Genomic DNA, 25,822 nt, shown 5'->3' on the forward strand with positions numbered 1-25,822 from the left:
GTAAGCTGTGACAAAGTGAGAGTGTGGCATGGACATATATACACTACCAAACATAAAATAGCTAGCTAGTGGGAAGCAGCCGCATAGCACAGGGAGATCAGCTCGGTGCTTTGTGACCACCTGGAGGGGTGGGATAGGGAGGGTGGTAGGTAGGGAGACGCAAGAGGGAAGAAATATGGGAACATATATGTGTGTATAACTGATTCACTTTGTTATAAAGCAGAAACTAACACACCATTGTAAAGCAATTATACTCCAATAAAATGTTAAAACATAAATAACTAAATAAAATAATTTGGACAAAAAAAAGCATATCCATGTATTTACTCATTTCCTATAAAAAGGAAAATTAGGCTCAGAGTATTTGGATTACTTGAACAAGGTCACATAATTAGCAAGCCCCTGGGTACACAGCCATAAAGACTACCTCAGACTGCTTCCCACTACCCTATTATCTACTGGCACTACCATAAAAAGTCCTAAAGAAGTAGAAAAACAAGTATCTGGCTTCTGGTTACCTATGATATAGCTGAAGAATCAGATAACATAGAGAACCATGTAACAAAAGAGCCAAAAACTAGGTTTAGTGTTGAAAGATGGATTCGGTACTATTTTGCTTTCCAAGTTGGTATAACATCAGGATTATTGGTGTAGAAGGAGTAGGGGTGAGCACTCATGGAGCAATGGAGAAAGTAACCAGACTTAAGTGGAGAGAACTTGTTGAGCAGTCGTAGGAGACAGAGGTGGATGTGGGAATCAATAACAAATACCACCAAGTAGCTTTTCTGCATAGCACTTACCACAGGTGCGTATTTATATTCCTGATAGTTTGGTTAATGTCAGTTTTCCCTACCAGACAGTAAGCTCCATGAAAGTGGGAACTTTGTCAGAATTTTTTTTTGCTCCGTTGTATCCTCAATGCAAAGCACATTGCCTAACACATAGTGGGTACTCATTAAGTATTTGTAGAATAAATATATTAATGTGTAAATGCGCGAACAAATGAATGTTAAATGATAGATGAGGAACTGCCACAGTTGGCCTCGCATGTCAGATGAAGGAATACAGACTTGATACAGTTGAAAAAAAGCTCCCATGGAAGCTCTTTGAGCAGGCTGGGGTGGTGAAAGTGGGAATGGAAAGGCAAACATAAGGGCTATTTCAACGTGGGAATCAATAACACATGCACTCTGTTGTGCACTCTCTATCCCAGCTGTCCCCTGATAGACATTTCTCTACCAGCTGCAGGCTCTGTCACGACACCAATTTAATACTGAAAGAATGTGAAGAGACTATGGACCAAAATAAAAGAGAATTATTTCTTAGTTCTCTGGAAAGCCCAACAGTGGTATACAGAAGTCTCATGGTCTCAAAAGTCTCCTTTCTCTTTCTTTATTTCTTTTCCCTACACAAAATACTACTTTTTTTTCAAACAGCTCTGGTTTGGCAAAATTTAATTGCCTGTTTGGGATGAGGTCCCTGAAGCTCTCACAAGCTAATTATTTCTTTCTGCTGAAGACCAGAAACTTTGAACTGTACTCGTGAGATAAATGGTCTGGTAGCACTTTGGAACTTCAAGTTATTTAAGTTACTGAGCAGCTCATCAACTTTCTCCCTGCATTTGGAATTGAATCTGGAAGAGAATCAAACCCCAGACCTCATAAGTATGCTGATGATGTAGGATTTATAGATTTAGTTCAGAGCAAAGTATGCTCCCAGAGATAGAGCTCTGGTGATAGCTTCCGGGTAAACATACATCGATGGATTCTTAACCTAGATCAAGAGAAGGGGAGGAACGGCACAATTTCTAAAAACCAAACTGCTCAATGAAAGGCAGGTTCTGGTAGTTATATTTTCTGGACAAGTGAGGGGTAACCAAACAGCTTTGCGCTTCAACCCCAGTTTAATGCTTTTGAAATGTCTGAGTCTATTGTCCAGCCTTAGTGGGTAGAGTAACTGTCATTAGATCTTTTTGCTGACCGAGGGATGCTCAGGACCTTGGAGTCTTCAGGTTGTATACTTTCACACTCTGGCACTGAAAATAGGTAGTGGAGAAAGAGTAGGAAACTGGGTAGGGTATACACAGAGCCCAGGACACTTCCTTGAAATCATCCAATTTAGTTTAAAGCCCTGGATGCAGCATGTTTTATTATCATTTCCCTCTTTTTAAAGAAAGTGACAATTTGGTTTAATTGTGTCCCAGTTCATCAAGATAAGATAACAGATAGATAAATATTGCCAAGAGGCAAAAGGTGTCTAATCTAGCAGGTCGAAAATTGAAATAACCTAAGGGTCTTGATGCAAAGTATTCAAATGACCTCAATCGTCCTTGTTATAACTTTTCTAGGGAAGATAGAACAAAGATGTACATGAGTCAAAGGTCAGTGAAAGAAATGTTTGCCTAAGAAATTAAATGATTTAATCAGATACCATCACCAAGGGCTGCACATTAAAGTTTTTGGCAATTGTAATTTGATCTAACCAAAAAAATATTTTTTTTCTTCAAAGGTTTCCAGGCATTTGAGAGTTTGAGAAGCTGGGAAGGCTTTTGAAATCTCACCAGGAGAGTCTGCACGGAGATCGTCATGTTCCAAACCTGACAACTGTTGGAAACTTGGTATTTTCAGCAGTCTCATTCTGCTCCACCTACTGGTACTTGAGAGGAACCTCCAATGGTAAGTCAGTAACAGGAAAATGTTCCAGTTTCTTTCATTCCCCCTCCCACTTTTTTTTTAACCTCTAACCATTTATCAGACATGGGCAACCTCCAGGAAGGCAAGAGGGCAGCTGTTAGCTGAAAGAAAAGTTAGGCTATATAAATAATTGCAGGCAACAAGACTAAGATGGGAAACATTCTAAGCCCAGTTTTCCAGGAATCTTTTAACGATAATTTTAGGATGAGACAATCAGCACTGCCTTGGAGAGCAGGGCCCAGACTAAATGATAAATAGGTCCCTCAGTTTAGATGCTGAGTAGCCTTTAAGTGTGAAAGGGAAGTTGTCATCAATTTTAATTCCATAGGTTCAGACACAGTACTAATGGAGGCAAGGTCACGGGTTCGATCCCAATCTCTATCAGTAAGCTTAACACCATTAAAAACAAGTCTTCCCGCAACCATAGACAGATCACCAATTTTTAATCAAATCGCTCATCAATTTATTCAACTAGGCTCATGAAAGACTGAGGGATAGACTCTATAAATAATACCTCAATACCAGAGAAATAAAATACATCCTGCTGGTCATTAAGAATTATAGGTTCATATAAGGAGGGAAAACATTTATTTATCAATATTTAACAGCAAAATCAGTGTGCTTTATAGAGTTCTAGGAGCAACAGAGACTTTTAAATGGCATAATAATCAGCCATCTACTTCTATCTCATCCTCCCATCTGCAGCTTGTCCATCATCTTTTTAGAATGGCCCATATATAGGTAATTGGGAGTTAAACATAGACCACAAAGAAATTTAAGGTATGACTGTACTAACTTAAAATATAACAGGCTTCAGTGCATTGTTTCATATAGCCATGTGACTCTCATCTTTCTGCATTTTCCCTCTGTGGAAATGATTATCTCACTAGGTCTCTCAAGATCTGAGGACACTCCTGTGAAGGCAGATTACTATCTTCTCCCTCCCTTACATGTGTTTGACACTTCACAAGTGGCATATACTTTCACTTCCATAAATTTACCATTCTCATGTACTTAGCCTGTCTGAGAGGCTGAACAAAGTAGAGAACTAGACACAGGGACAGGTTACTTGGACTCCAGGACAGGGAAGTGGGGGAACTGTAGAATCTTCTTTGCTAAAGACTTTTAAGGACAAGCGAGTCTCCCATTTCAAAGATGGTTAGAGAAACTTCATCCCTTAGTAAACCCCTTCTGTAGCCCACAAGAATTGCCAACAATGGAGGAAAATGTAGTAGATTCCTCATATTCTGAGGAGTGTTAAGTTTTGTTTTGTCTTCCTTTTAATTGAAGGAAATCAGAGAATCCTAGCATGTTAGAGCTAGAAGGGCTCTTAGAGATCACTTAGTTTAACTAGATTGCAAATAAAAATCTAAGCCAATGAGGGGAAGAAACTTATCCAGAGAAATAGCCAGTGAGTAGCAGAAGCTTCAAGGAAGGGATTAGAAGAAAAGGGAGAGTTAATCTCATGAAGGAGCACATACACATTAGGGGGTGCTTGCCATATAAACAGCAATATCTAGGGAAGAGGCAGATGGAAAAAGAGAGGCTGTCTTTCAATGTGGAAAAGCTAAAGAGTTCCATTCACACATTCATTCAGCAAATAATTCTTAAGCACCTTCCATGCAGCAGGCACCATTCTAGGTTTTGGGCATACAGCAGTGACTTCACTGAGTATGCATTCTAGTTAAGAGAAACAATCAATAAACATAATTAATAGATAAAATATACAAGATGCTAGAAATAATAATTCTAAAGAGAATTGGAAAGGGGAACATAAAATGCCAAGGGCTAGAGATGAGCTTTTAGACAGGGTGGCCAAAGAAGAACTGACTAAAAAGATGCATTGTGAGTAAAGACCTGAGAGAAGTGAGAAGGTAAGCCATACAAGGATCTTGGTTTCAGAAATATGGAGCAGCGAGATCAAAGAGATCAAAGGCTCTGAGAAAGGGACGTGCCATGAGTGTTTAAGGAACAGTGAAGAGGCCAGTGTGACTAGAACAAAGTGAGCAAGGAAAAGAGTAGTAGGAACAGAGGTCAGAGAGGTAAAGAGGAGGCAAACCATGTAGTGCCTGATAGGTCATAGTAAGGAGGCTGGTGTTTAATTAGGTTGAAATGAGAAGCTATTGAAATTTTTTAATGTAAGAGTAACCTGATCTGACTTACGATATAACTGAATCATTTGAACTGAATGGAGGCAAAGCCAGAAACAGGGGAACCAATAAGGAAGTTATTGACAAAATCCAGGTGAATAATGATAATGACTTGGAATAAGGGATGGCAGTGCAGGTGGCAAGAGGAGTAGTTAAATTCTGAATAATATCTGTAACAGCCCAGGACTTTATACGTTCATTTATTCATTCGATATCAGTTCCTTATGATGCCCCAGGCACTGTTCTAAATACTAGGGATAAGCCAGTAAACAAAGCAGACAAGGTTCTGTTCTCAATAAATTTACATTAGAGTGGGAGACAAGTAATCGAGTAATACAGGAGTCCCCAACCCCTGGGCTGCAGACCGGTACCGGTCTGCTGGCCTGCTAGGAACCGGGCCACACAGCAGGAGGTGAGCGGCGGGCGAGCAAGTGAAGCTTCATCTGCTGCTCCCCATCGCTCCCCATCGTTCGCATTACCACCTGAACCTTCGCTCGCATTACTGCCTGAACCATCACCCCGCACACCCCGCCCCATCCGAGGAAAAACTGTCTTCCAGGAAACCGGTCCCTGGTGCCAAAAAGGTTGGGGACCGCTGAAGTAATAAACAATCAAATCATTAATGTAGTTTCAAATATTGGAATGTGCTGTAAGGAAAATTAAGCAGCGTGAGGGAAAAGAGAGTGATGAGGGTGAGAAGAGAGTGACTTTTCAGGTAGGCTGGTCACTCCTTACCACTCATACTTTTAGAAACATCACATTAGATTTTCACATTGCTAACTGGGGCTCAGCAATCACAACACGGAAAACACCAGAGGACCTGGAAATGTAACTCCAACCACAGACATTAGCAGAGGGTTTTCATAGACCTCAAGGGTTCCATGACATATTATATTTACATAATATCAGGTTAGATCAAAGAAATATTTGGGGACTTCCCTGGTGGTGCAGTAGTTAAGAATCTGCCTGCCAATGCAGGTGACATGGGTTCGATCCCTGCTCCAGGAAGATCCTACATGCCGCAGAGCAACTAAGCCTGTGCACCACAACTACTGAGCCTGCACTCTAGAGCCCGCGTGCCACAACTACTGAAGCCCACGTGCCGAGAGCCTGTGCTCCGCAACAAGAGAAGCCACTGCAATGAGAAGCTCGCACACCACAATGAGGAGTAGCCCCCGCTCGCCGCAACTAGAGAAAGCCCGCGTGCAGCAACGAAGACCCAACGCAGCCAAAAATAAATAAATAAATTTATTTTAAAAAAAGAAATACTTGGCAGGACTCTAGGACAAGCACCGTGGTAGATACTAGCACAATGGGAAAATGGAGGTATGAACAATCTAGGAGTGACAGACAGACACAAGAATAGGCAATATTTTAGCTAAGACTATCAGAAGGTACCCTCTTGGTGGAGATTAGTAACTCAAGCTGACAGAGGTTCAACCATCTCTATGAATAGATTTGTCTTTGAAAATGGAGAACGAGTGAGAGAAGCAGGAAGATGCCCTCCTTTTCCTCTCTTCTTACTTGGAAAAAAAATGATACTAAAAAGTATCTGGCAAAAGTGGGTTGCAGAACTTTTCATATAACCATTTTAAAAGAATGGGGAATTTGCTGTTTTCCACGGGAGGGAGTAGATTTTTAGCTTTGCCTCTGTATCCATCATAGATATCTCATTTGTATTCTTCTATCTTTTGAAGAGGACAACGAGAATGATCCTGTACACCCTAGTTATTTCCAACTTTCTCATACCATCCCTCCATCTTTATTCTCATTCTTTCAGGTAAAATTAGGCAACTACATTGGCACCCATCCAATGAATAGTGGCAAGTGGGAAGAATGGCCATGGACAACGCTACAGCAGTATTTGAGTTTCTTCTTATTGGAATCTCTAACTATCCTGAATGGAGAGTCACATTTTTCACATTGGTACTGATAACTTACCTCAGAACATTATTGGGGAATGGACTGATCATCTTTCTTATCCACGTTGACCCCCACCTCCACACTCCAATGTACTTCTTCCTTAGTAATCTGTCTTTCTTAGACCTTTGCAATGGAACAGTCTCCATGCCCCAGGCCTTGGTGCATTGTTTCTCTACCCATCCCTACCTCTCTTACCCACGATTGTTTGACCCAAATAAATGTCTCCTTGGTCTTGGCCACAGCAGAGTGCCTCCTGTTGGCTGTCATGGCCTATGATTGTGTGGTTGCTATCAGCAATCCCCTGCGCTATTCTGTGGTCATGAATGGCTCAGTTTGTGTTTGGCTGGCTGCTACCTCATGGGGGGCATCACTTGTGCTCACTGCCATGCTCATCTTATCCCTGCAACTTCATTTCTGTGGGGCTAATGTCATCAACTATTTTGTCTGTGAAATTCTCTCCCTTCTTAAGCTGGCTTGTTCTGATACCAGCCTCAATGAGCTTATGATCTTCATCACAAGTATTTTCCCTGCTCCTACCCTTTGGGCTTTTTCTCCTCTCCTATGTCCGAATTGCCACTGCTGTTCTAAGGATTCGCTCAGCCCAGGGTAGGCTCAAGGCCTTTTCTACCTGTGGTTCTCATTTGACTGTGGTGGCAATCTTCTATGGGGCAGCCATTTCCATGTATATGAAACCGCAGTCCAAGTCATCCCCTGACAAGGACAAGTTTATCTCAGTGTTTTATGGGGCTTTGACACCCATGCTGAACCCCCTAATATATAGCCTGAGGAATAAGGATGTTAAAGGGGCAATGAGGAAAGTTATGGCAAAAAGGGCATAAGACTTCTTTGCTTCTAAACTTCTAAAATAACATTCAGCTACATCTTCACTGACAGAAAAAAACTGTTTAAAACGTCTGACTTTACCCTTGGTAGAGTAGGTGATCATTATATGAGAAGCTTCAGGAAGTGCTCCCACCCCAAAGTATTATTCTTACTGAGACTTGAATTTCCGTTACAGGCATTTTTTTTACTCTTTCTTTACATATAACACATTAGTGGTCGGCCACCCATTAAGTTACTCAACTTAAGGTAAATAAATTTATCAGAATCATTTCCTCACTGACAGAAGAGACCTAAGCAGCAAGAGAATCTCCTATGACTGTTAGCAGGAGGCGAGGCATAACTGAAATTGGAAAATAGGACAAAGAATGGTATAATAAAAGGTCAGAAGACAAATGTCAGAAATTTTACAACTTTACTGAAGGCAAACCCTGTTGTAAAAGCACAATCCCTTACTCTACTTAACCTCAGAGTCATGAGAAAATTTTATCATAGACATTTCCTACATTAGTGTAGAGTGTTTCATTTTTTTCTTTTTCTTTTTCTAAACTTCTTTCAAATATATTATTTCATTCTGTATTCCTAATATCTCTGTAAAATTGGTAAGAAAAGTCACCATAATCCACCCCTCATGTTAACAATGAGAAAAAAAAATAGAATGAGTAAATCACTTACCAAAATAGCATAATTTTCAAATAAATGCAACATTCATTCAAATTCCATCTCTTATACATTTTTTAAAATTATGGTATTCTCAGCCACTGAAACCATGTTTTAATATCAAGAAATAAAAAATATTTAGAAAAAAATCCAAGTGATTTAAATCTTTGATTTATTCATTCAACAAATATTTACTTTCAACCAGGAACTAGGTACTAGGTGCCAGGGCAAGTTTCATACATTATGCAAAACATTTCAAATTAACATTGTGAAATAAAGTTAAATTGGTGAAATCAATAAAATTTTACAGGAGAAAACAATAGAGCCTTCAAGTAGAGAGAAATTCAGAAATTAGGAGAAATATGCAGAGTACTCATTTTAATGACCCTGCTTTTGGGGGGAGAAATATTCTACTCTTTATTACAGCTCTCTATTTGCAGCTTAAAATGAGAATTATATTTTTGTTAATGGTGCCCCTACTACAAAATGGTAGCTCTGTCACTATATGCTTTGTCTCTTTATTGACTTGTTGGTACAGGCACAGCCTATAGACAGAGTGACATAGTGGAGTTTGGAGATAGGGCTGCAGAATTGATTCTGCTACTAACTAGCTGTGTGACCTTAGTTATAGCACTCTTTGGCCCTCAGATTTGCTCATCAATATAATAGGAAGGTTGTGTTTTGTTACCCAAGGATCTCTCTAGTCTTAACATTCTGCATCTAGGTGTTATATATATTTTCTTAAAAAAATAGAATAATATCATCAATTTACTCTGCAACTTGCTTTTTCCACTTGACAATATATCATGGACATTCCTCAAGATCAATATATATAGATCTATCTGCCTGACTTTAAATGTTAGCTTTGACTGGAAAAGTAGACACACATAACAGCTAGTTAACATAGCTATGGCCCTTCCAGCACTAACATTCTGTTTCTAGGCATCTAAACCCCAAAGACAATCTAATTCAACATTGATATTAATTCATTTTAAATATAAAAATGAACTCTATGAGGGTGCTGTGGAATGAAATCAATTCTTGATTGTTGAAAACTCCTAAGGTTGACTATCGCTTCTCCACCTGATCACTCACAGGCATTGTGAGAAGCATTCCACTGTGCACCTCATCCTAGGCAGCTGGGTAGTGAAGCTTACCTTGCTTCACCCTGGAAAGCAAATAAAGACTGGTTTGAAACTAAGATAGTTCTGTTAGAAATTGAGGAGAAAGTTTGCAAACTGAAAAACAGTTTCCAAGTGATATTTTCCAATAGGGATTTAAGAAAAAGACGCCACACCCCATTCACAGGATTTGGGATTTCACTTGAGGAAAGGCAGTGAAGTATAACTATTTAGAGCACAGGCCCTGGAGCCAAACTTTTTGGATTCAAACTTTCATTCTACCACTTTGATTTCAAGTTACTCTCTCTGCTTTGATCTCTTCACCTAAGTGAGCTAATAGTACTTATAACACTAACTGTAGTGTTCATGTAGTGATCATGTAGACACAACCACTCTAGTTATATCAGGCAGGAAGGGATTTAATAAACAGAATTAGAGGCCTATGAAGCCTTTGGAAGGGCTGTGAGAGAGAAGGTAAAGGAATATTGCCAACAACCTCAGACAGTTGCAGGAATCGCAGGAATCTTGGGAAGTTTTAGGGATATTATGTAGGAAACTGTTACCAATGATGTTACTGAAGTAGATGTTTCAGAGAAGAATGCTCAGAAGCCATTTAAATCTCTGTTTACAAAGTCTACACACTTTTACAATACAGGTGAGAGCTAAAAAGGATGTGTTGAATGTGACTTCATAGCTTGGTTATAAGAACTGTATGACTCAATTCATGTAAAGCACTTAGAAAAGTCCCTGGCCTATAGTTATAGTCCCTGTCTATAGGCTGTGCCTGTACCAACAAGTCAATAAAGAGACAAAGCATATAGTGACAGTATATATATATATATATATATATATATATATATATATAGTTAGTTAGTCTATAGTTAGCTGTCATTGTGAAGTCTGGATCACGTGAGCCTAAGACACCACGAATTGAAATGCCTACTTGCTTCTTAAATAGTGCCTTCCAAGGTTGCTCTCTCACCCATGCATTCAAGCATCTGTACATATATCATTCAATTAATATGCATTTATTAACTACCTACTATACAGCCGGTACTGTGGTATTGCCAGAGATGCGGTGGTCAAATAAAAGCATATTTGATCCTTCCCCTCAAAGAATGCATTGTCTAGGTGGGAAGAAAGACGTGTACGTAAGCAACATTACTATGTGAATTTATATCTTCCTAGTTCTTAAAATTATAAAGCACTTTATACACTTTACAGTTTATCTTATTCTTGAACATATATTACCTCATATCATCTTCTAAATAATTTAATGAGATTAACAAACAGATATTGTTATTAATATTATGAAACTGACATTAAGAGGTGATAAAAAGATGTAGAGAGGCTGTGATATCAAGGTCAACAGTTAGCGATATGACTGGGAAGAGAATACAGTTCTCCTAGAATTATGGTGGTGGTAATTTCTCATTGTATACACATATAAAATCATTATGGTGTACATCTGAAACTAATATAATGTTATGTGTCAATTATACCTCAATAAAAAATTAATTTAATTTAATTTAAAAAATACAATTCTCCTGATGCCTAGATGCTCTTTCTGATGGGAGCCTGATGGGTTCAGGGAGTCTTTGAAAAAGAAAAGTAGGAGGAAGGTAAGATTGTTGCTGAACAGAGAAAGGAAAAAATGCTACGTTTTCAGATTGTCTAGCTAAAACATCTGACCTTGACACTTATTGGCTATATGACCTTGGGCAACTTCCTGCCTCAGTTTCCTCATCTATAACAGGAAGACAATCATAGGACTGACCTCATAAGGTTGTTAAGAGGATTAAATCAGTTGATTTTATATAAAATGATGAGAACTATGGCTGGGACATAGTAAGCCCTCAATAAGCATTAATTTATTTTATTACTGTTATTATACAGTTATTATTAGTAATACTGAAGTTTCAATTGACTCAAAAGTAGTTGGTGCTCATCTCACTGGGTGCCTTCTCTCCTCTTTTTTCCCCCTGCTAGTAATATGCAGAGCAAATGTTTCCGATTAACTGTGAGCAGCAGGTCAAACACTTTTTCAGTACAACATCGCGATGGAGTGAGAAAAGCACATGATTAGGCGTCAGGATGTCTGGATTCTAGTCTGGGTTCTGCCATTAATGAGCTATGAAACTCTGGGCGAATCACTTAATTCTCTGGACTGGATCTGTCAAACAGGGAAAAATATATTTTTTAACCTACCTCAGAAGGGTTGGAAGATCAAATGAGATCATAGATGTTAGATGTTAAAAAGTTAAAAGCACGTTACAAATGCTACATGATGGTATTTTCATTAGCCTCAGAATTAGCCTCTACATCTTCTCCTCACTTACCCTTAATGACCACTCACTCACTGAATCTTATTGTTTCTTGCTCTGAAATGTCTTCGAAATCCATCCCTTCTCTGTCCTCAATGCATCTGTCCTAGTCCACAGCTTACTCAACCCATACCAGGATGACTGTAACAAGCTCCTATTTTTCCCTAGTCCAGCCTCTCTCTAAACTACCCATCCAATCAACTTTTTGACCCACCTCCTAGAGAAATGGAAATAAAAACAAAAATAAATGAATGGGACCTAATGAAACTTCAAAGCTTTTGCACAGCAAAGGAAACCATAAACAAGACCAAAAGACAACCCTCAGAATGGGAGAAAATATTTGCAAATGAAGCAACTGACAAAGGATTAATCTCCAAAATTTACAAGCAGCTCATGCAGCTCAATAACAAAAAAACAAACAACCCAATCCAAAAATGGGCAGAAGACCTAAACAGACATTTCTCCAAAGAAGATATACAGACTGCCAACAAACACATGAAAGAATGCTCAACATCATTAATCATTAGAGAAGTGCAAATCAAAACTACAATGAGATATCATCTCACACCAGTCAGAATGGCCATCATCAAATCTAGAAACTTCTCCAGAATGATTTTCTAAAGCGAAGATCTCATCATATTAAACCTTGTTCTACAATTCCCCTCCAAGATTAGAAACTTGCAGTGGCTCCCTATTGCCTATAGGATATGCCAACATTAATTGAGGACCCTGCTAACCTCTTTATCCTCCTTCTCTACCTCATCTCCACAGACCCCATGCTCCAGGAAATCAATACTTTTTTCTCTACCTTTTATGTGTATATGCCATTGTATACACTGTTCTCTCTGCCTGCAGTGCCCTTCTTGTCTTCCATGCCTGGCAAAACCTCAGTCATCCTTCAAGGTCAGATCTAATGTCATGTCTTCAATGAAGCCTTCCCCAGAGCTCATTGCATTCTGTTTAACCCTGGATAGGTGACTTAATTCCATTTTCTTTTGCTTAATAACATTTTGTTCAACCCTAAATTTAGCCTCTTCCATATTATTTTATAATCAGTTGTTTTGGAGTGTTTATCCCCAATTAGATCATAAGTTTATTGAGAACAAGAAGTTTGTTTCATTCATCTCTGTCTCCCTAGCATAATTCCTGGCACAGAGTACATGCACAATAAGAACTGCTTAAATGAATAGGTGTTAAACCAATACTTCTTAAACTATCTGTGGTAAAACACAGCTATTTTTTTAAAGTTCCAAGCTGTCACAGCCTGATATTTTATAAAATACAATGAAAATATTATGGCAATGTCAAATCACTTTAAAAGTTACTGTTTACTCTCAATTCTGTTCTTATGTCATTGCAAACATTTTGAGTAGCACTCAGCTAGACCATTTGCTGAGATGCCTCATTCCTAGCCCCAATATCTTGAACTCTAAGTTGGAAATTTTAAGAAGGATACATGTAAAAATAATAAACACTTACATCATATATTCAGGCCACAACTCAGCAAGAAATCAATAAAATAATACTATTATAATTAGGTACATGCACAGATGAAGTAAATCAATGGGACAGTGAATGAGAAGATGATTATATTTAGACAGTGACAGTTTGTATGGCACCTCAAATTTAATCCAGCAAAGTTTTAGGAAAAAGTGGGATTTCCAGAAACTATTCAAGTCAAAGATGGCTGGGATAGGCTGGGGGAAGTTAGGATAAAGTGAAGAGGAAGAGGAAACCTCCAGTAAACACTGTTAACATTATTTACCTGAATGCTTAATTGAAGCTTTCATAGCATCCCAATAAATTGTGGCCATTCCCCCTTTCCTATTCATTCATTACCTTCTGAGTCACTGTATTGGAAACCCTCCCAAGAAACATAGGACTCTGAGTAATCACCCTAGAGTTGGTTCTGCTCCCTGGTAACTTAAGAGCAAAAGTGGAGTTGAGGGTGTTAGTCAAAAGTTTTATCATATTGTCACTAATGAAGTATTGGCATTAGTAGACAAAATCTACTTGTATTTTAATGACTTAGAAATAACACTCCCAGAATAATGTACAGCTTTAGTTCAGTAGTAGGATTTAATTGCCTTTTAGGGACCTGATCCCTGAAGTCTCTTCAGTGAAATCACTTCTTTGGAACCAGAATGAATAAACTCAGAAGGTAACAGCAGAGAATGTTTAAGATTCTTCTCTCCTTCTTCTCTTTTTCATGTTTTGGACCATTTGGAGCCCCGGTTTCTAAAATGCTGAACAGAATCAAGATAAAACCCGTTGTAAGAGCAAGTGAAGAACATACACCCTGGCAAGGAGGAAAGAAGCCATAGTTGTTTGTTGGAACAAATCAACATATATGTGTGGAATGGTCAGTCTTGACATGGATCTCCCAGGATGCATCTGTAACTCACTCCCCTTGAAAGACTCCAACTCACTTCAGTGAGCTAATGATCTCACACAACTCTTAGAGACCTTGCCATTTTTGTTTGGGGGGCTTTTATGCTATTCAGGTGAGAAAAATCAATTTGATTCCCCAAATAATCATTTATTCATTAAGTTCCTGCCATGTGTCAGGAATTGAGACAAGTACTGAAGTTATAGAAATGAAATGCAAATTCTTCTTTCAGAAGGCTCACAGTATAATCTGACCATATTGCCTTATTTTTGTCCTCATTTATTTATTTTCCCCCTTCCAGAAAAGAAAGATAACAAATGTGGCCATATTGTCATGGGTGCTACTTCCCAAATGAGGATTCATTTAAAAATATTATTTAAAATAATAATAGCTTATATATATGGCAAAAAGCCCTATGAGATAGTTACTATAATTTTCCCAATTTTATAATTGAGGAAACTAAGGTGTAAACAAGCTAAGCAAATTACCAATGTCGCCCTGTGAATCAGTAATGGATCCAGGATTCAAACTTTGATCCAGGATCCATGCTCTTAACCAACAGTCTACACTGCCTGATATGAATAATAGAAATTCCTGTCTGTGCGCACTATCTATTCTAGTATATGTTGAACTCCTGGGAGCTTTCTGAAGAGCTCAGAGAACAGGGAAGATACTCCAAGCATCCCTTAATTTAAGTATTAAAAGTTAAATGAGTCCTCCTGGGAAGCATGCTCCTACATGGTAAGTGGGACCAGGAAAGCCCTCTTTGGGAAATCTGTGTGAAGAAAAGTACACCCAACATGTTTCCAAAAGATCAAAAGCCTGTGACTATATGTGAGAATCTCCACATATGTCTAGTTAATTTAGGAAGATTCTGGCCTACACAGCGCTAAAACATTGAATTATTCAATAAAAAATATATATGGTTAGTCTAGTGAAATTCTCTAAAACCATGTAAACACATAAATGTGTTCTTTGTTTTTCAGCTATCTATACTGGCATTTGTTTTGAGATTTTTAGAACTATAACATGGTGAATATTATAAGTCAAAATAAAGCTTTATGATTTTAAATGTTGCCATTCTAGTGTGAAACTTTAGTACCCCTTGAAAAAGTTTGTGCCCCGAAAATCCCATTCTTGTAATGCTGTTAAGAAACTATGCTTGTGGTGTCACCATTGAATAAAGACTAGATTACCTGACTTCTGCTTCAGTCTCAATCCTATAACTCTACTCCAAGAAGACTTTTTCACTTCAGATTGATTCTGTTTTCTGATTCCAATTCTGGGAGTATACAGAACAAAAAGGAGCCTTTAAATTCTCATTACAGGTAGTCAAGGGCCTCCTTGTAAGATCACTCTCTTTAATAAGTAAAAAAACAACTGTAATTAGAAGTTTAGCAGCACCTAAGTATTTTTTCAGTTTTTTGGCCCTTGGTTCTGATTTCTTTTCAGAACCCCCTTATCCTGTATTAGGTTTTAATGAGGATCTTGTTATAAATTCTTACTCTACTTCCTGAATTACTTGTCCATAAAGGTCTTCTACCTTCTGAGATTTGGAGTTTGTCCTGAGTAGAGAATCCAAAGAGATCACCTACATCATTAGCCTGGATAGTTCTCTCTGCTGCCTAGCTCCTAAGACAAACCTTCCCATCCACAGCCTGTTCTCACCAAGGCCTGACAACTGCCTCATGAGTCTGAAACTATACACTGTAGATGCCCCAAATCCTGATTTGTGATTACAACTTCCTGGAAATTTTACAGACAATCCAGGAAAAGATCTTGACCTTAATAATGAGCTGGTCTGTGATAGTATGCATATCTGATAGAACTAGAACAAAGAAAATAAAATTTTTAATGGATGAAAAAGGGTGAAAACACTTTTCTTTCAGATTCTAGAATAAACCCATTTTCTCTCTTCACTATCACACCTTCCTTCCATGCAAAGGGCAAACTGTAAGGCTAAAAAAGTATCATTTCTGAGCTACAGGGCATTAATAAGACTGACTACTATGAGGAACTTCCCTGGCAGTCCAATGGTTAAGACTTTGTGCTTCCAATGCAGGGGATAGGGGTTCGATCCCTGGTTGGGGAACTAAGATCGCACATGCTATGTGGCGCGGCCAAAAAGTAAAAAAAAAAAAAAAAAAAAAAAAGACTGAATACTATGAGATACTAACTCTTTCTCATCATAGGCTTTTTACCATCAAACATGTACTTTCTTCAGCCAGTTCAAAGTAGTTTCAGTCAAATCAATTTCATGACATTGGGTAAGAGAGAAGAACCAAATAACTGGCCTTGATTCATTCAACAAACATATATTGAACCCACATTTTGTGGGTTCACACCAGGTACTGTGTGAGGTAGTGAAAATAAGGTAGTACATAGAACAGTCAGGGCCTCATTCCTCCTAGGGCTATAGTAAGAGAGCAGAAATTAAATAATCACACAAATATATAAATACAAACTGTGATAAGAGCCATACAAGAAAAGTTCTGAGTACTATGAACAACTTTAACAAAGAGATCTGATTTAAATTAGTGGGGTTAGGGAAGGCTTTTGTAATGAAGTTCCTTTTAGGCTGAGGTATTAAGAATGACTAGGAGTTCACCAAGCAAAAACGGTAGGAAGAACATTTCCCCCAGCAAGAACACAATGTGCAAAATCCTGAGGTAGGAACAATCTTAGAGTGCTTCATAAAGATAATATTGCTGAAACAAGGTCAGCATGAGAAGAGACTATGCAAGATAAGGTTAGGGTCAGGTCATTTAGACTCTTGTGGGTCATGGTAAACAGGTTAGATTGCATTCCGATTGTAATTAGAAGCCCTAGAGTGGTATTAAGCATGGGAATGTTTGTAAAAGGCTGCTATGTGTAGAATAGACTATAGAGAGGCAAGAATGGAAGTAGGGAGACCTATTAAGTAGCTCTTGTGTTAGTCCAGATGTGAGACGATGGTGGCTCTTACTAGATAAGTGTTGGCTGTGGGTATAGAGATTTGTAGGTAGATTTGAAATATATTTAGGAGGACAAGCCAACAGTACTTAGTGATTGATTGGATGTGCAGGTTAAGGAAGAAATGAGAGTGAACTGGGCATACATTTTATGCCAAGGATATGAACAAGCTAAAGATAAACCTCTGGCTAATATCCATAGCAGGAAAGAACAATTAGTAATTCTGTGATTCAGGGATCTGATTACATTTAAGCAGTAAATTAGCACATTTTCTTTTAGGGGGAGTGTTCAAAGCATGCTTCAGGTGGAGTCCAACCTCCCTCATTTTATAGATGAAGGGATTAAGACTCACAATGGATTGTGCTACTTTGCAAATTAATCTTGTGCTGTGTATGAATGCTTCATCTTCCAAAATAGAACATAAACTTACAAACAGCATCACTTGTTTCATAGACATCTCCTCCTGATAGCACCTGATATACTACTGAGGATACAGCAAACACTCAATAAATGTTTCCCAAATTAAAATGATTTCAATTTCTTCTTCCTCAGCAGATAGAACACAATGGATATTCTGATTACAGATAATGCCAGCGAAGTGACAGAGTTCATCTCTGTCTTTTGGATGATTGGGTTTGTCCAATCATCCAAAAGTCCAGGGTAGCAGTCTACCTGATTACATTGGTGGGTAACAGTCTCATCATTGTTGTGGTTAGAGTAGATAAGCAGCTTCACACCCCTATGTATTTTTTCTTAAGCAACTTGCCCTTCCTTGATATCTGCTACTCTAGCAATTCAGTGCCTTTTTTATTGTTCAATGGTTTAAGAGACTACCCCACCATTTCCTATACTAGCTGTTATGCTCAGATGACCATTGCTCTTTTTCTGGGGATGACAGAGTGCCTCATCCTTGATGTCATGGCTTATGATAGATTTATTGCAATATCCAATCCCCTGTGTCACACCATCATTATGAATGACCAGGTCTGCATACAGTTGGCTGTGGTGACCTGGGCTAGTGCCTTCCTTTTAGCAGTAATACCAATCACTGCAATTCTTGCCAGTCTTTGTGGACACAATATCATCAACCATTTTACCTGTGAGGCACAGGCCCTGTTGAAGCTCATCTGGTCAGACACCCTAGTCAGACTTATTCGGGGTCTGGTCATCGGTATATTGACACTGCCGCTGCACTTCACCTTCATCCTCATCTCCTATACTCGCATTGTGGTGGTTGTGCTGAGGATCCGCTCTGCAGAGGCCAGGCTCAAAACTTTCTCCACCTGTGGATCCCATCTGACTGTGGTCACCATATTTTATGGGACAGCCACCTGCATGTACCTGAAACCTCAGTCAAGGGAGTACCGGGACCAGGGCAAAGTCACCTCTACATTTTACAGTGCTGTAAGCCCTGTGTTGAACCCTCTCATTTATACCTTGAGGAACAAGGATGTGAAAGATGCCCTAAGAAAAATAATTAAGAAGAAACAGTCCTAAAAAGGGCATGAATAGCCCACAGAGGCTCATCTAACCAACAGCTTGACACTGACTTGTAAAAATAACAAGGTCCAGATACTAAACAATATTTTAGTAACGTAATTATTTTCAAATGTGTTTTTTTCTATTTCCAACAGGTGTGTGATAAAGAACTTACTCTCACTGAGAAAAACATTAAACATTTACAATGTCATCCATTTAGGTAATAAATTATACAGGACAATCTTGTGGGAGAGCTTATAAAACAAAATAATAATTAGCACATTTGAATCCTGAGTAGCTTGATTTTGTTTTAATAAATGAGAAACATTTCAATATTCTAGATTCTCTTTTATAGATGATAAAGAGCAAACTTGTAAAATGGACAATTCTTAACTCAATACTTTTTGTATGAGGTATATTATGATCCAGGCTTAGAAATGATAGATGTGAGTGGGTAGAGAGAGAAAAATTACTCAACTGCTATATAAGACTTCCACATAGAAAGTCCTCTGCTGAAGCAACGAGCCCTTCAAGACTGTGTACATACTGAGGGCCAGAATTGATGACTCTACGGAACATACAATTGCATGTCTTGATCAGTAGATAGGGCCACATTTTCTCTGCCAATGTACCCTACTTCTGGATAATTGCATGCCACTTCCAAAGTTGTTGACCTCACATAGAGCAAATTTAACTCAGGAGGAACTCCTTAAAAGAAAACAAGCATGTACTGTATCTTTCGATCATAAGAATTATAATGTTCATTTTTTTAAAAACACATTGGGGGAGAAGAAATGAAATACCACCTATAATCCCAGCACTCAATGAGGCTTGCATAGGTGTTAGAATCTGGAAGACATGTATTTAAGTCTGGTACTCACGGTTGTGTGGTGTTTAGTTAGTTAGTTTCCATCTTTAAGCTTCAATTTTCTCATCTGTAAAATGTAGATTATAAGAGTGCCTACCTCACAAACTCGTTTTGAGAATTAAATAGGATAATACACGTTAGCTTCTACCACAATGACTGGCACATGGTGGACACAGAATACCCATCAGTCAAAAAAGAAGAAAACTGTCAATAACTCTCTAACACAAAGCCATTTTTGAGTGTTTGCTTATGCCTATATAAATAATGACTATATCATTTTTAAAATAATCCATGCAAATAGGATAGACTAAAAAATATGTTCCCACTGTGTTCTTAATTTGAATTTATCTTATTAGAAAGGAGATTGAATATGTTTCTCATGTTCATTGGTCATTTGTGTTTCAATAGTTAGGGTCTTTGTTGTTGGTTCAAACTGGCAATGAACCAGTCCAATTTTGGAAACAAAATGCTACACTCAGTAACATATGACTAATAAAAAGCCACAAAATTTGTTTCAACATTGATTGACATCAGTTTTCAGATACATCCTGACAGGCAGATCCCCAGTTTGAGCCATTTTATTTCACTCTGGTAAGCACTCCTGCAATTAATGCCTAATCAGTCAACAACAGAAGCTGTTGTAAATGAAAATGAAAATAATAAAACTGTGTGAATCCCAATAGAGAACTCTTTAGAAAGAGAATCTATGGTGTTATGCAAATTTCATTGTAACATTACCATTTTAACCTTGAACAAATTCTTGTGTAAGTTTTATTCCTGGTGTTTCTAAAACTTCTCGCTTAAACTAAAGCACCCCTAAAACTAAAGGGAAGGTACTAATAACTAACTAACAAGACACAGTAAGCAGATAAAGTCAAACACTGGAGGCGGGAAACAAACGTGATTCCTCAAAAGAAAGGAAAAATGGAGTAAAACTGCAAACCTAATACTTATTGGAATTTGATCATTTTCATTAGGGACTAAGAAGAGGTAGAATAGAACAAGCAATGAGATGTGCCTTTTGCTGACAGAAAGAAATTTATTGGGGAGAGGCAGGGACTTTTTTAGCTACAAGAGAAAATTAGACAGGTAAACTAATGTCTTCCCTTTAGATTACCTCAGGAAGAAGTTAGACAGGGTTCTCTCTAAAGAGAGAAATATGTTACATCCAGAAGTAGAGAACAAGCTGCAGGAAGACTTCTGACATGAAGTCAAGACTCTGGATGAAAAAAAAAGACTCTGGATGAATAGAAAGTGTAAGAGATTATAAGAACAATTAATCAGTTAGAGATATGTGTGTACGGTGCCTTTATGTTAAATGTTTATTGTGAGAGCTGTTTTCTTAAAACCTTCCTTGTATTACTAAGTAAACAGGTTAGAATTATAATAAACAGGCAATACTTTGGAACTACCTATGCCTTGGGAAACTTGTTTAAATTTCTTATCTCTGCCAAACAGCACTTTTGGCTTGCAGCTGATAATGGGCAACTCTGCCTCCCTGCACACCATCTCCTCAATAAGGTGTGCCAAAATCACAAGGCGACATCTTAAAAGGTTGAACTGACCCCTTAAAAATCAACAGCACTGAGAAGAGAGCTTCGTGCTGTGTACTGGCAGCAGCAAAGTGAAGAAAATGCACTTGAGAGCCATAGTAACAACTTTTCCTGTGTTTAAAAGAAAGAATTTAAAATTTGAAGAAGGCTAAGAATATATCATTGGCTTTTGAGTATGTCAACAACACCAGTACAAAGTAATAAGAAAATAAAATTATCTGCAGAATGATCCTTGAGTTTCTATAGCTCATGAAAGCAGAACTGTGAAGTCCACCATTTTCATCATATGGAAAGGAGCACACAGAAAAGTGTTCATTTATTCCTGCAATAAATGAAGTTTTGTTGAATATGATGTAAATAATATAATATGATATAAAGGAAAGCATACAATATGTACCTTTTTAGCATAATGTTTTCAAGGTTCATCTATGTTGAGTAACGTTTTATGGCTGAATGATATTCCATTGTATTGGATATATCACATTTTGTTTATCTATTCATCAGGTGCTTGTCCCTATGTTTTCAGAAATAATAATCTTCAGGATGTGAATACATGTGTCTGCAAAACTAGAAAAATAGGGGAATCCACACCATAGCAATATATAGTTTCCAATTTCTCCACATGCTAGCTAAGTCTTGTTAGTGTACAATTAGATTTTTATAGCCATCTTAGTGGGCTAAAACTAGTATCTCATTGTGATTTTTATTTGCATTTTCTTAATAACTAATGATGTGCATCTTTTCATGTGCTTGTTTTGTGAACCTTCCAACTTTGTTAGTTTTCAAAATTGATTTCGCTACTGTGGGCCCCTTGCATTTCCATATGAATTTTAGGGTTGATGGGCCAATTTCTACAAAATTCCAGCTGGGATTTAGATAGAGATTGGGTTGAACCTATACATCAATTGGGGGAGTATTGCCCTCTTCCTATTTTCCAATATTAAGTCTTCCTAGTCATGAAAATAGGAAATTTTCCCATTTAGTTAAGTCTTCTTTACTTTCTTTCAACAGTTTTTTGTCGTTTTCATTGGACAAGTCTTGCACTTCTTTTGTTAAATTTATTCCTAAGTATTTTATCCTTTTTTATGTTATGGTAATTGGAATTACTTTCTTAATTTCATTTTTGATCATTCATTGCTAGTTTATAGAAATACCATTGATTCAGTATACTTTTGTTGAAAGAGCTTATTAGTTCTAATAATTTTTTCTGTGGGTTCCTTAGGATTTCCTATATACAAGATAATGACACTTGTGAATAGAGCTAACAGTACTTCTTTTCCAATATGGATGATTTTTTATTTTTATTTATATTTATTTATTTATTTTTGCCTAATTGCCCTGGCAAAAAATGCAGAACAATGTGGAATAGAAGTGGCAAAAGTAGAAATCCTGGTCTTCTTCCAGGATCTTAGGGGGAAAACTTGCAGTCTTTCACCATTAATTACAATGTCAGTTGTGCGATTTTCATCTATGGCCTTTATCAGGTTGAGTAACATTCCTTCTGTTCCTAGTTGCCCAATGCTTTTAAGTTAATTTTTATTTTTTTGGCTGAGTTGGGTCATCATTGCTGCATGCTTGCTTTCTCTAGTTGCAACGAGCGGGGGCTACTCTTCATTATGGTGCACGGGGTTCTCATTGTGGTGGCTTCTCTTGTTGTAGAGCACGGGCTCTAGGCTCGTGGGCTTCAGTAGTTGTGGCTCGTTGGCTGTAGAGTGCAGGCTCAGTAGTTGTGACACACAGGCTTAGCTGCTCTGCGGCATATGGGATCTTCCTGGACCAGGGCACGAACCTGTGTCACCTGCATTGGCAGGCATATTCCCAACCACTGCGCCACCAGGGAAGTCCCCTCAATGCTTTTTTATTATGAAAAGGTATTAGATTTTGTAAAATTATTTAACTGTATCTGTTTAGATGATGATGTGGCTTTTGTCCTTTAATGAATTAATATAGTGTATTACATTGATATGTTAAGTCAACCTTGCATTTCTGGGATAAATATCACTTAGTTATGGCAAATAATTCTTTTTATATGATGCTGGATTTGCTTTGCTAGTGTTTAGTTAAGGATTTGGGATCTATATTCAAAAGGGATACTAGTTTGTAGTTTTCTTGTGATGTGTGTCTGGTTTTGGTATAAGGATAATATCAGCCCTATTGAATAACTTGGGAAGTTTTCCCTTCTCTTCTATTTTTGGAAGAGTTTGTGAAGGACTGGTGTCAATTATTCTTCAAATGCTTGGAAGAATTCTCCAGTGAATCTATATTGGTTAGAACTTTTCTTTGCGGAAAGATGTTTGATTATTAATTCAATCACTTTACTTATAATAGGCCTATTTAGATTGTCTATTCCTTCTTGAGGCATTTTGTATTTTTTGGAATTTGTTCATTGAATTTGGCTTATCAAACTTATTGGCATACAATGATTAACAGTATTCCCTTATAATTATTCTCATGTCTCTAAGTTTGGTAGTGATGTCCCAAATTTCATTTTTGATTTTATAAATTTGAGTTTTCTTTCTCTTTTCCTTGGTCAATCAAGCTAAAAGTTTATCATTTTTTTTAATCTCTCCAAAGAATAAATGTTTAGTTTTGATGCATTTCTATATGATTTTTCTCTTCTCTATTTATTTCCATTCTAATCTTTATTATTTGTTTCTCAATGCTTGTTTTGAGTTTAGTTTTATCTTCACTTTCTAGTTTCTTTACATAAAAGCTTAGGTTATTGAAATATTTCTCTTTTTACTATAGACGTTCATAGCTAAAACTTTCTAAGCACTGATTTAACTGTACCTCATGAATTTCGGTATTTTATGTGTTTTCACTCATTTCAAAGAACTTCCTAACTTACCTTTTCATTTCTTTTATGACCTATTGATTACTTAGAGTATTTGTTTAATTTTCATATATTTGGGAATTACTCTAATTCTTGTTTTTAATTTCTAATTTTATTCCATTGTGGTCATAAACGTACTTGTATGGTTTAAATTATTTTCCATTTATTGAGAATTACTGCATTTCTTAGTTTTTGATCTATCCTGGAAATGTTTTATGTGCACTTGAGAGGAATGTTAATTCTGTTGATGTCGAGTAGAGTCAACAGAATTGGATAGATCCAGTTGGTTTACAGTGTTGTTAAAGCCTTTTATTTTCTTGTCTTCTGTTTAGTTATTCTATCAATGATTGAAAATGGGGTATGGAAGTCTCTATTATTGTTGAATTGTCTATTTCTCACTTAAATTCTGTCATATTTTACTTTATGTACATTGTGACTCAGTTGTTAGATGCATATGTTGTTAGATGCATATAGCATATAACTATTGTGTCTCCTTGATGGATTGACACTTTAATCATTACAAAATGTTCTCCTTTGTCTGTAGTAACAATGTTTGTCTTAAGGTCTATTATGTCTAATAGTAGTTTAGCTCCACCAGCTCTATTTTTGGTGCTGCTTGCATGTTTTCTAAACTTTTATTTTCAATACATTTGTGTCTTTGAATCTAAAGTGAGTTTCTTGTAGATAGTATACAGTTGGATCATGTTTTGATATTTTCTAAATCCCATTGGTCAGTTTCTATCTTTTGGTTGGAGAGTTTAGTCCATTTACATTTAATGTAATTATTGATATGGTAGGATTTAGACCTGCCATTTTGCTTTTACTTTTCCGTATGTCTTATATCTCATTTGTTACTCTATTCCTCCATTATTATTTTCTTTTGTGTTAATATACATTTTCTAGTATTTCATTTTAATTCAATTGTTTCTTTTAATATATATTTTTAGTTATGTACTTAATGGTTGCTTTTGGAATTATAATTAACATCTTAATATATAGCAATCTAGTTTGGATAAATAACACTTGAATTTCAACAGTATACATAAACTTTGTTCTTATATAACTCAGTTCCTTCCCCCCTTATTTGTAATATTGTCATACAAATATATCTTTATACCTTAGAAGCCAATAAACATAATTTTATAATTATTTCTAAATCTTTGAAAGAGTTTGGGTAGTGGAGAGTCCTGATCTGACTTACATTTTTAAAGAGTAACTCTGACTGTTAAATGAAAAACATGACTTTAATGGGGGCAAGGACAGAAGCTTTGAGACTATGTAGAAAGATATTGCAATAACCCAGGTAAAAGATGATGTTGGCTCAGAACAAGGTGGTAATCAAAGTAGTGAGAAGTGATAGGATTTTGGAAATATTTGAAGGAAGGGTCATCAGAATTCAAAGATGGTGGATCAGGGGTGTGAAGGAAAGAGTTAAGGATGACTCAAATGATTATGCTCTAAACAACTAGATATGGGGGATAATAGAGATGGAGGTTATCAGGAAATATTTTGGAGATGGAAAGTGCAAGGAGAGAGCAAGATTTCAGTTTTACACATGTTAATTTTGAGATGTGTATTAAGCAAAACAGAGACAATATCACTAAACAGTTAAACATATGAATCTGGAGTTCAGAGGAGAGAGGTAAACTAGAAATATAAATATGGAAATTTTCAAAATACAGAGTATATTTAGAGCCACGGTATGAATGAGATTGTCAAGAGAAAGTAGCAGGAGAAGACAAAAATCCAAGAACTCTGACCTGAGGAACTCCAACATTCAGAGGTCATGGAGAAAAAGAACCTGCAAAAGATATAGACGTAGAGAGGCCAGTGAGTTGCAAAGCAAATTACAGGGGTGTATTGTCCCAGAAAACAAAAAAACAAAGGTTCTCAAGAGGGAGAGAATGACCAACTCTTTCAAATGCTGCAGATAGACCAAGATGAGAACAGATAATGAACCAGAAAACTGGCATTTTCTATGAAGTGAAATCAAGATAGATATCACTTTCCATTTAATAAACTGGTTACTGAGAGAAG

The 25,822-nt window shown here is 37.2% G+C and overlaps 2 protein-coding genes across 2 annotated transcripts; both read left to right on the forward strand.

The window, feature by feature from the left end:
• The first annotated feature begins 6,651 nt into the window (after nucleotides 1-6,651).
• Nucleotides 6,652-7,605, forward strand: LOC101284640 (olfactory receptor 13H1-like). Its single transcript, XM_012538973.3, is given in 3 exon segments — nucleotides 6,652-6,967; nucleotides 6,969-7,291; nucleotides 7,293-7,605. Coding segments are annotated over 3 exon segments (924 nt in total). The 5' UTR covers nucleotides 6,652-6,679.
• Nucleotides 7,606-17,793: 10,188 nt separating this feature from the next.
• Nucleotides 17,794-18,549, forward strand: LOC101284383 (olfactory receptor 13H1-like). Its single transcript, XM_004285573.1, has one exon. The coding sequence runs from the start codon at nucleotides 17,794-17,796 to the stop codon at nucleotides 18,547-18,549; it is 756 nt and encodes a 251-aa protein (XP_004285621.1).
• Nucleotides 18,550-25,822: the final 7,273 nt, after the last annotated feature.

Source organism: Orcinus orca, chromosome X, assembly GCF_937001465.1.
Source record: "Orcinus orca chromosome X, mOrcOrc1.1, whole genome shotgun sequence".
NCBI classification, from domain to species: domain Eukaryota; kingdom Metazoa; phylum Chordata; class Mammalia; order Artiodactyla; family Delphinidae; genus Orcinus; species Orcinus orca.